We start from the raw sequence: 12,071 nt of genomic DNA on the forward strand, positions 1-12,071 counted from the left end.
CATTTATGTTTATTGTTTCCTTCTGTTACATTGCTGTTAATGTCGCTAATGGTAGTACATTACTTATTCCTGCTGATTATGTCTGAAAAATATTAGCTTTAGGATCCAATACCCTCTAGGGACTACTTATAAGCTGTATAAAATTAAGTTTCATTTTTAGACTTTAAATCAGTGCACATCAGTAGGAGTCCAGTGTGAACAAAAATCTTCACTAGAGCCAAACTGATACATATGCAAAAAATATGTTATTGTCTGTGACAGCTCTTCTGAAAAAATACGGAAAACCAATTAAATTTCAATGCAGCAGGGGACTGGGAAAAACAAAAGCAAGTAGTGTTCACAACATCTACAAATCACTGGGACACCATTTTAACCATCAGTGATAACAGTACTATCGGATTTGTGTAACTTCTGTAAATTTTCCAGGTAGATCATATGCAAAAGGTCACACTAAATGCTAGGTCTCATGTGGTCATGCGATATCAAGCAAAATTCTACGATGGCAATGTGATTTAATGTAAAGGAAACAAGGTTTAAAACATAAAATTTGTTCCCAAGGGGAGGTCAGTTCTCATGATGTTGAAGCTGGATAGTAACGATTCTTAAAAAAAAAAATGCATTTTAAATTTAGTCTATGACACAGCAGTTATTAAAGATAGTGGTTGTTTGACTTCAGATTTCTTTTCTATATGCAGACATAATGCTTGTCATAATACAGAAGTATTTTTGCTTTCTAAAGTACTATGACTTGTAAACAAATTTCTATCATTTTTCAGGGAATGAGTTTATAAACTACATATATAAAGGGCACATTAATCTAGCAATATGTCAACTATTTCTCTTGCCTAGGAAGTATAAGAATCTGCCTGTATAGGAGACTTACAGTGATATTGATATGACAGAAGCATTTCTTAATTTATTAGTTAGATCCTTGAGGAAGAAAAGCTTACTTGGTACATATTTGTATTTTGTACAAATTTGTGTTCAGTAGTTTGCTATTTCTAATGAGAGTAAATAAGGAAATGGCAACCCAGTATTTTTGCCTGGGAAATCCCATGGACAAGGAGCCTGGCAGGTTGTAGTCCATGGGATCACATAGACTCTAGTATTCCTGCTTAGAAAATCCCATGGAAAGAGGGGACTGGCAGACTGTTGTCCATCGGGTAGCACAAGAGTCGGACACTATTGAGCAACAAAACAACAACAACAAACCCAGTTGGAGGAGATTTTTAGCCATTATCTAGTCTAGCTTAAACCTTTCAAAGATGAGAAAACCAAGGTCCAGAAGGAGGAGGTGACTTGTCTAAGGTTCCAAACGAGTAAGCTGACTAAACCTAGGTCAGGACTGCCCTGAGGTTTTTGGTTTTTCTTTTTTTCTTTGTTTGGTGTTTCATTCCGAAAAAGAATAGTGTGCCTTGAAGTTAGGAACTTTAAAAAATATGACAGAACAGTATCAACTAAAGCATTTTTGCCACTCTTGTGACAAAAGATACTATACTTGGTTTACTGTTACGGTTACTGTACTTCAAAGTTGATTAACGATGAATTCTCCATCAAAAGCACTTCTAGGTATCCTATACTGGATACTGGTATCTAGAGATGCTTACAGGGAATGGAACTTCCTAAATGATAAGAACAACAGAGGTGAAATGGGTCTTCTGTTATTCATAATAAACTCCTTGCAACTACATATGAGTTTCTGTTAATAAGTTGACTTTTGGCAAGTCCCTAAAGGATGGATGAGATTCAGAGAACTTTTTAATTGGTCAGTGTATAGAGGTACAGGGTGGGTGACGTGTGAGGGAATGGAAGCTCTATGCCTCTTTCGAAATACATTGCCCTACACATTTCTCCCATCTGTTTCTGAATTGTATTGGACAATTCACCCGCTCCTTCTTTACCTTGATTTATAATCTTTTATAATAAACCGGGTACATAAGTAACACGTTTTCCTAAGTTCAATGAGCTGCTTTAACAAATTAATTGGCAGGCATGGTGGGAATCTCCAGTCTGTAGCTGGTTGGTCACAAGCACAGGTTACAACCAGGACTTACAACTGGCAATGAAAGCGGGGGCAGGAAGCAGGTTTGTGAGGCTGAATTCTTAATCTATGAGATCTGATGCTATCTCTAAGCAGATCATGCCTGAACTAGGATAAAATGCAGGGCCCCCAGCTTAGCTCGCAGAATTGCTTGTAATGGGAAAAACTCTGACACTGGTGAATTAGAAGTATCAGAATTTAAGTAGTGTTAGAGTAGAGGAGACTCAAAGGAGTATATTTCCTGCACAAGGACATATTAAGATTATTCAGCAAATATTGTTGTTTAGTTGCTAAGTCATGCCCTACTTTTTTCGGGATCCAAAGGACTGTAACCCACCAGGCTCCTCTGTCCATGGGATTTTCCAGCAAGCTTACTGGAGTGGGTTGCCGTTTCCTTCTCCATGGTATCTTCCTGACCCAGGGATGGAACCTGCATCTCCTGTATTAGTAAGGGAATTCTTTACCACTGAGTCACCAGGGAAGTCCTCAATAAAATTAGTTTTACTATTAATATTTGTATTGTTGTTGTATATGATATAAATTAGTAAATATGATACAGAGTCCAGATTTTTAAGAGATTAATGCCACTCTCTTCATTACAGTAAACTGAGTTTAAAATATTGGCTGTGGTTTACTGTTTTTTCCATGATCTCTCTTCACAAAATTGGTAATGGGACACACAGGAGAAGATATAACATACTATGATTAAAGATAAAAAGACATAATATAAAAACCAATGTATCTGATGCTAGTCTACCCATATTTTGAAGTCAATGTCTTATTTTATCGTTTATCATTTTGAAAAGTTTCTAATTCTTTTATCAGTTAGAGAAGATTAGTAACTATATAACTAATTACTAGTACATATTTTATAATTAAAATACATATTAATAATGCAAATAAAAATGATTCATTTTTTTGAAATGTATAAGATATATTACTGATCATGACTTTGAAATGTAAAGACTGGAATATGTATAATCAGAATATTTTGGTCAAATTATTTTTCATTGTCTTCCATTAAATATAGAAGTAAAGAATGCTTCTTAAATACCACAGTCAGAATATGTTTATTTGTCAGACCATAGTGAACCAATCTCAGCCTGCTATTCATTGTGGTTTTAACATCCCTTTTAGATTTTCCTTGTTTGTTTAATACTTCCACATAGACAAATCAGAATGAACCAAACAGCTATCTTACTCCCCTTATGGCATATATCCTTAGGGTTAATATCACTCCTCACTAAATTTTATATTCTCTACCTTATTTTTCTTTTCTACTTTTTATTTATTTAACTATCCTTTAAAATAATTTTTTGTAAATAGGGTAATAAACAGTGCAACATATTTATTCCTAGTCTTATGTGCAAATGTATCCCAGTTATGATTAACAGCTTGAAAGCTCAGATTGAGAATAGTGGGTAAAATTCTCCCTTCAGTTTGTTCAAATGATAATCAATGATTGAAGGTGTCACATCCAGTAAATTGATACTAAAATTCTACTTTCCACACCTAAAATCTCATAGGTTGTTGTCCATGAACACGTTTGATTAAGGAAACCATAATGAAAGACTGTCCACATAGAAAAATAAAATAAAATTCCATATAATTTTTTTAATTCTAAAAAGGAAAATCTAGAATGAATTTAAATGTCACTAAAGTAAAATTGCTGTTCTTTACTGAAGATATCCTTATTCTTTATGACTTCTAATTTATAAAAATAGTCAAACTTTAAGAAAGAATAGTATAGTTCTAGGAACTAGCAAAAATCTGGTACCTAAAGATATACAGTATACACATATATTTCTATACTACATATATTTTTCTGTACTATATATAAAACGTATTTTCTACACTATATATAGTATATATATTTTAAAATACTAGCATATAGTATTTTTCTACAGGCCCTCTTTTAAAACACAAAGAAATACCATTTAAGAAAATTCAATTTTGATAATGTGTCATGGAAGGGACATCTACAGTAGCTATTAAAAATTCTTAATTTTAAAATTATCAAATTACACAATATCATGAAATCAAAGGATTGAATATTAGAACAATAACTCCTTAAATATTATTTTGAGTAGTTTTGGTCATTAATTCTAAGAAAAATAGAGTTTATGTGCATTAAATTTAAATATAACACAATATTCTAAAATAGAAAACATGCACAATAAACCTTTAATTTTAAACATGATATTGTATGATATAAAAATGCAAATACTTTCAACTCAATTATTTTTCATTGTCATTGTGATAAAGTATCTTCAAAGGAAATACAGAGCTTTAAATTTACCACACCAAAAGAGTATTGCCATTTGAGACAGAAAGCAGAGAACCCCATTATACATAATTGAACTTACAAAGGAAATTGAGGTAGACAGAATGTAATTACCCAAATTAGAATTTGGACAGCAAACACATTTATACTGTATGCCCCATGAGTCAGAGTCATGACTGTTTAAATATTCTATACCATTCCTAGAATATATATTATTATTATATATAATAGATATAGATATATATAGATATATAGATATATAGATAATAATATATCTATAATATTCCTACATAACTCAATATATGTAATAATAATAAAAGAGCTAGCAACTATGACCTTTTGCAAAATAATGTGAAACTATAACTGAACATAAATCTAGCATGTATGTCTGGCTTGTGTGTGTGTATGTGAACATGTATATAAGTATGTATGAATGTATGTATGTATTGTCGTTTGTTTTACTGTATATTGCACTTAGTAAGATTTTCAATACTTATTTTACCTTTCAAACATATATGTGCATGCACATATACTTGTATACAGGTATCACATTCATATATATACATATATAATATCTCATCTGTATACATCTATATGTGAAACTGAAGTGAACAGCTTAATTTATTTTAAATGAAATATTATTTCCTTTTTTGATGTGGACCATTTTTAAAGTCTTTGCTAAATTTGTTCCAATATTGCTTTGGCTGTTTATGTTCTGGTTTTTTGTCTGTGAGTCATGAGGGATCTTAGCTACCTGACCATGGATCAAACCTGCACGCCCTTCATTGGAAGGCAAGGTCTTAACCACTGGACATAGAGGGAGGTCCCTAAATGGAGCATTTTTATTGTGAGTGTTCTAACTTTGTCAGACCCAGAATCCTATGATTTAGGACTAGAAGAAATAATTTACTTTGACTTGACTCCTATCATCAATGCTTCCTAATATATCATCTTAAGGCTGTTTGGAAAGCTAGAGAATATATTATTTCCAGAGATCTATTCAGTAAAAAATAATTTATCTAAAATTTGAACAATTTAAAACTGAAATTTTCCCTTTTCTTCTTTTCTTTCTTTAAAGAAATACTTATAATTTGAGGTGATGTAGATAACATTTCTGGGCTTCTCATGTTGTGCTAGTGGTAAAGAGCCTGCCCACCAATGCAGGAGACATAAGAGATGTGGGTTAAATCTGTGGGTTCAGAAGGTCTTGAGGAAGGCATGGTAACCCACTCCAGTATACTTGCTTGGAGAATCCCATGGACAGAGAAGCCTGGAGTCCTATAGTCCATAGGGTTACATAGAGTCCGACCCGACTGAACCGATTTAGCATGCAAGCACACAAGCAGATAACATTTCTAGTCTGTGTATTACTGTCTATGGGTGGGTGGATAAACATTCTCAAACACAGAATTTGACTTAGTGATGTGGTTTTCACATAGAACGCAAGGGTCCCTGTGTAAATCTACTCTTCAGATGAGCAAACCGGTTTGCACTAGTGAATGTTTACACAGAAATGTTTTCTTTGCTGAAATTGAAATTAAATTATTATTTTCCCCATTAAAGAGGCTTTAGTTAGTGAATATACAGACACCTAGATGGAGAATTTTAAGTAAATGTTTAGCTTTATATTTGCTTCATATAGAATTTTATTAATATATATATGTACACACACACACAGAACATACAAAAGAAACTTAATTGTTCCCTTACTTCTCAAAGTGTAAATTCAGAAATGTTGAGGGATATTTTTGAAAGCATTTAATTTAACAAAAGAGAAATGCATTAAGAACTTTAACTCAGAAAACAATAATGTGGGCTGAATTTAGAAAAAAAGTTACATGTTTATTTTTAAATATAATCAGTTATTTGGCTATGATTACATTTAGGTTAGATTGATGATTTATTTCAATTACTGAGATATAAAACCTTAAAGTTGAATACAGTTCTGGAGATTCTAATTACATTAGTATTAAAAATGCCATATTAACAGATGAGAAGATATGTTACATTAAAGGCCTTCTGTTATGTCCTTAGAGAGGTAAATAAAATTAATTACATTTCTACTGGGAGAAAGTTTAATATGGTATGAAATGTGTACAGAAAAATACCAGTAAGGATTGAATGCTAGAACAAAGATTAAAAAAAAAAAAATACCACCAGAGTATCTGTAAGCATATTACTACCAGCTATTTTAAGTGTGGAGAAGTAGATGGCAAAAAGCTCCATCTGGGGTCCACATGACCACTTCATGTGTGGGCAAAAAATTATGTTTTCTTTTATCCCAAACACTTATTATTTTGGCTCCATGTTCTATGTTATTGTTAATGGTATTTTTTATTCATAATGTACTGTACATAAAATATACATCCTAAAGACTACATAGGAAATCTGTGGAAAGTTTTGTATGACTTTTTGAAGTCTATTCTTTGAAGAAATCCTATTAACTGAAATAAACTAATTTATGAAAGAAGGGATTTTTTGGATTCTTTTTCATTTAGACATATTTAAATGACTAAACATATCATTTCCTCACTGAAAGGCCAGCAGTTTAAAAACAGCTAAACATTTATTAGAACTGGTGTACTGTCTTTTAATACATCAGACAAACTTAAACAGCTAGATTCCTACTATTAATTGGCAATAAAAAGAACATTTAAGCAGAATGGTTTTTAAAAGGCCCAGGTCCTTTCATCTAGGTTTTTATTAAGATATATATACACATTTGGGTATTTCTAACCAATTGAATTTGTGTATTAAGTTTAAAATATCAAATTGCTAGAAAAATTCATTATCATGGTTTTGTCAGTCTCAAGAATGGATTAAGCTGGGATAGTATGACTTTGGGAAAAATTGACAGCTGAATCCTCCATGTTCCTTTCTCCCAGAATGTGAAAAAGTCCTACCTGTATGTTAGTCAGAAGGGTCTCTATGGAAGACAATCCATCAGGAAACAGAAAAGGAGATGGGAATCCTGGAGGTAGTGGTTGTCCATGCCCAGTTAGAGAAAGTTTGTCAAGGCTGTCTCTCGCAGTTGGTGTGGAAAGCGGGGTCTCATCTGTGTGTGATTGAAACAAAAATATAGAACAAGTTACGCTTGTCTGTTTTTATTAGACCTCAGTAATGGCTTCCCTAGTGGTTTCCAGAACATTTATTGCAAATTGGTTCCTGCTATCAGGAGAAAATGCTTTCTGCTGAATTTTCTTTAATGAAAAAGCTGTGGAGATACAACAAGATAACATTAATGAGTAACTTTATAAGCCTTTTAAATGCAGTCTCTAATGAGACTGAGTTTACAGTGCCATAGAATCTTTTTAAAACAAATATTATCTCATATATAGTTGTGATAATATATTCAGGCTGACTTTATGGGCACCTTCCCAATTATCTCATTTTAGTTTATTCTGTTTGGATTGACAATAGGATATTTCAAGGGCTTCATATAGGAGAAATGTTTTGTATCTTAGTGTTTCTTTCTCAATTAACCTGGAAGGGTTATATATATCAATGATTTGTTCAAATATATTCTTGAGTCTACAAACAAATATACAATTAAAAACTTTAATTCCATAACTGAAAAAAAAAAACAAACTGGAATCAAATACATTCTTCAGTAATTACAATTGAATCGTTCAATATCATTAAAACTAAAGATCTGGACCAGAGACACCACAGAGACTGAGACAGAACTGTGTTTGCGTGTCTCCTGTGGAGGTACAGATCAGCAGTGGACTGCCATTGGGTATGGCATAAGCCCTCTTGGAGGAGGTAGCCATTAACACTATCATAGAACTGCCAGAACTTATACAGGACTGGGAAATAGACTCTTGAAGGGTATAAACAGAACCTTGTGTGTACCAGGACCCAGAAGAAAGGAGCAGTGACCCCACAACAGACTGACCCAGACTTGCCTGGGTGTGTCCAGGAGTCTCCAGGGGAGGCGTGGGTCTGTGGTGGCCTGCTCCAGGGTTGGAGGCACCGAGTGTATCAGTACATGCATGGGATCTTTTGAGAGGTCACCATTATCTTCATTACCTCTACCATAGTTTGAGCCCAGGTAAATAGCAGGGAGAGAACACAGCTTCATCCACCAACAAAAAATTGGATTAAAGATTTACTGAGCATGGCCCCGCCCATTAGAAGAAGACCCAGTTTCCCCCTCAGTTAGTCTCTCCCATCAGGAAGCTTCCATAAGCCTCTTTCCTTCTCCATAGAGGGCAGACAGACTGGAAACCACATTACAGGAAACTAACAGTTCTATGAAGACCTACAAGACCTTTTAGAACTAACACACAAAAAAGATGTCCTTTTAATTATAGGGGACTGGAATGCAAAAGCAGGAAGTCAAGAAACACCTGGAGTGGTAGGCAAATTTGGCCTTGGAATAAGGAATGAAGCAGGGCAAAGACTAATAGAGTTTTGCCAAGAAAATGCACTGGTCATAACAAACACCCTCTTCCAACAACACAAGAGAAGACTCTATACAGGGACATCACCAGATGGTCAACACTGAAATCAGATTAATGATATTCTTTGCAGCCAAGGATGGAGAAGCTCTATACAGTCAGCAAAAACAAGACCGGGAGCTGACTGTGGTTCAGATCATGAACTCCTTATTGCCAAATTCAGACTTAAATTGAAGAAAGTAAGGAAAACCACTAGACATTCAGATATGACCTAAATCAAATCCCTTATGATTATACAATGGAAATGAGAAATAGATTTAAGGGACTAGATTTGATAGACAGAGTGCCTGATGAACTATGGACAGAGGTTCGTGACACTCTACCGGAGACAGGGATCAAGACCATCCCCATTGAAAAGAAATGCAAAAAAGCAAAATGGCTGTCTGGGGAGGCCTTACAAATAGCTGTGAAAAGAAGAGAAGCGAAAAGCAAAGGAGAAAAGGAAACACATAAGGATCTGAATGCAGAGTTCCAAAGAATAGCAAGGAGAGATAAGAAAGCCTTCTTCAGCGATCAATGCAAAGAAATAGAGGAAAACAACAGAATGGGAAAGACTAGGGATCTCTTCAAGAAAATCAGAGATACCAAAGGAATATTTCATGCAAAGATGGGCTCAATAAAGGACAGAAATGGTATGGACCTAACAGAAACAGAAGATATTAAGAAGAGATGGCAAGAATACACAGAAGAATTGTAGAAAAAGATCTTCATGACCCAGATAATCATGATGGTGTGATCACTGACCTGGAGCCAGACATCCTGGAACATGAAGTCAAGTGGGCCTTAGAAAGCATCACTACGAACAAAGCTAGTGGAGGTGATGGAATTCCAGTTGAGCTATTTCAAATCCTGAAAGATGATACTGTGAAAGTGCTGCACTCAGTATGCCAGCAAATTTGGAAAACTCAGCAGTGGCCACAGACTGGAAAAGGTCAGTTTTCATTCCAATCCCAAAGAAAGGCAGTGCCAAAGAATGCTCAAACTACTGCACAGTTGCACTCATCTCACACGCTAGTAAAGTAATGCTCAAAATTCTCCAAGCCAGGCTTCAGCAATATGTGAACCGTGAACTTCCAGATGTTCAAGCTGGTTTTAGAAAAGGCAGAGGAACAGAGATCAAAATGCCAACATCCACTGGATCATGGAAAAAGCAAGAGAGTCTCAGAAAAACATCTATTTCTGCTTTATTGACTATGCCAAAGCCTTTAGTGCGTGGATCACAATAAACTGTGGAAAATTCTTCAAGAGATGGGAATACCAGACCACCTGATCTGCCTCTTGAGAAATTTGTATGCAGGTCAGGAAGCAACAGTTAGAACTGGACATGGAACAACAGATTGGTTCCAAATACGAAAAGGAGTAAGTCAAGGCTGTATATTGTCACCCTGCTTATTTAACTTATATGCAGAGTACATCATGAGAAACACTGGACTGGAAGAAACACAAGCTGGAATCAAGATTGCCGGGAGAAATATCAATAACCTCAAATATTCAGATGACTACACCCTTATGGCAGAAAGTGAAGAGGAACTAAAAAGCCTCTTGATGAAAGTGAAAGTGGAGAGTGAGAAAGTTGGCTTAAAGTTCAACATTCAGAAAAAGAAGATCATGGCATCCGGTCCCATCACTTCATGGGAAATAGATGGGGAAACAGTGGAAACAATGTCAGACTTTATTTTTCTGGGCTCCAAAATCACTACAGATGGTGACTGCAGCCATGAAATTAAAAGACGCTTACTCCTTGGAAGGAAAGTTGTGACCAACCTAGATAGCATATTCTGAAGCAGAGACATTACTTTGCCAACAAAGGTCTGTCTAGTCAAGGCTATGGTTTTTCCTGTGGTCATATATGGATGTGAGAGTTGGACTGTGAAGAAGGCTGAGCGCCGAAGAATTCATGCTTTTGAACTGTGGTGTTGGAGAAGTCTCTTGAGAGTCCCTTGGACTGCAAGGAGAACCAACCAGTCCATTCTGAAGGAGATCAGTCCTGGCATTTCTTTGGAAGGACTGATGCTAAAGCTGAAACTCCAGTACTTTGGCCACCTCAAGTGAAGAGTTGACTCTTTGGAAAAGACTCTGATGCTGGGAGGGATTGGGGGCAGGAGGAGAAGGGGACGACAGAGGATGAGATGGCTGGATGGCATCACTGACTCGATGGACGTGAGTCTTTGTGAACTCTGGGAGTTGGTGATGGACAGGGAGGCCTGGCGTGCTGCGATTCATGGGGTTGCAAAGAGTCGGACATGACTGAGTGAATGAAATGAACTGAACTGAACTGAACCAATCTCATCACATGGTTCACAGCCTTGTCTAACTCAATGAAACTATGAGCCATGCCATGTAGGGCAACCCAAGATGAACAAGTCATGGTGGAGAGTTCTGACAAAACACGGTCCACTGGAGAAGGGAATGGCAAACTACTTCAGTATTCTTGTCTTCAGAACCCCATGAACAGGATGAAAGGCAAAAAGATAGAACACTGAAAGACGAACTCCCCAGTTTGGTAGGTGCCCAATATGCTACTGGAGATCAGTGGAGAAATAACTCCAGAAAGAATGAAGAGATGGAGCCAAAGCAAAAACAAAACCCAGTTGTGGATATGACTAGAGATGGAAGTAAAGTCTGAAGCTGTAAAGAGCAATATTGCATAGGAACCTGGAATGTTAGGTCCATAAATCAAGGCAAATTGGAAGTGGTCAAACAGGAGATGGCAAGAGTGAACATCGACATTTTAGGAATTGGTGAACTAAAATGGACTAGAAAGAGTGAATTTAACTCAGATGACCATTATATCTACTATTGTGGGAAAGAATCCCTTAGAAGAAATGGAGTAGCCATCATAGTCAACTAAAGAGTCCAAAATGCAGAATGATCTCTGTTTGTTTCCAAGGCAAATCGTCCAATATCACGGTAATTCAAGTCTCTGCCCCTCCCAGTAATGCTGAAGTTGAATGGTTCTATGAAGACCTACAAGACCTTCTAGAACTAACATCCAGAAAAGATGTCCTTTTCATCATAGGGGACTGGAATGCTAAAGTGAGAAGTCAGGAAACACCTGGAGTAACAGGCAAATTTGGCCTTGGAGTACAGAATGAAGCAGGGGAAAGGCTAATAGACTTTTGCCAAGAAAACGCACTGGTCATAGCAAACACCCACTTCCAACAACACAAGAGAAGACTCTACACATAGACATTACCAGATGGTCAATACCATAATCAGATTGATTATATTCTTTGCAGCCAAAGATGGAGAGGCTCTATACAGACAGTAAACACAAGACTGG

General features: G+C 35.9%; 1 protein-coding gene across 2 annotated transcripts in view; it reads right to left on the bottom strand.

Annotated features, from left to right (window-relative positions):
- DACH1 (dachshund family transcription factor 1) overlaps positions 1-12,071 on the bottom strand; it is a 478,390-nt gene that overhangs the window by 45,758 nt on the left and 420,561 nt on the right. For both annotated transcript variants that reach the window (XM_027557664.1, XM_027557665.1), the window contains one exon: positions 7,229-7,380. In XM_027557664.1, the coding sequence (XP_027413465.1) occupies positions 7,229-7,380 (152 nt within the window). The remainder of the gene's footprint in view (positions 1-7,228; positions 7,381-12,071) is intronic.

The sequence above is a fragment of the Bos indicus x Bos taurus genome, chromosome 12, assembly GCF_003369695.1.
Source record: "Bos indicus x Bos taurus breed Angus x Brahman F1 hybrid chromosome 12, Bos_hybrid_MaternalHap_v2.0, whole genome shotgun sequence".
NCBI classification, from domain to species: Eukaryota; Metazoa; Chordata; class Mammalia; order Artiodactyla; family Bovidae; genus Bos; species Bos indicus x Bos taurus.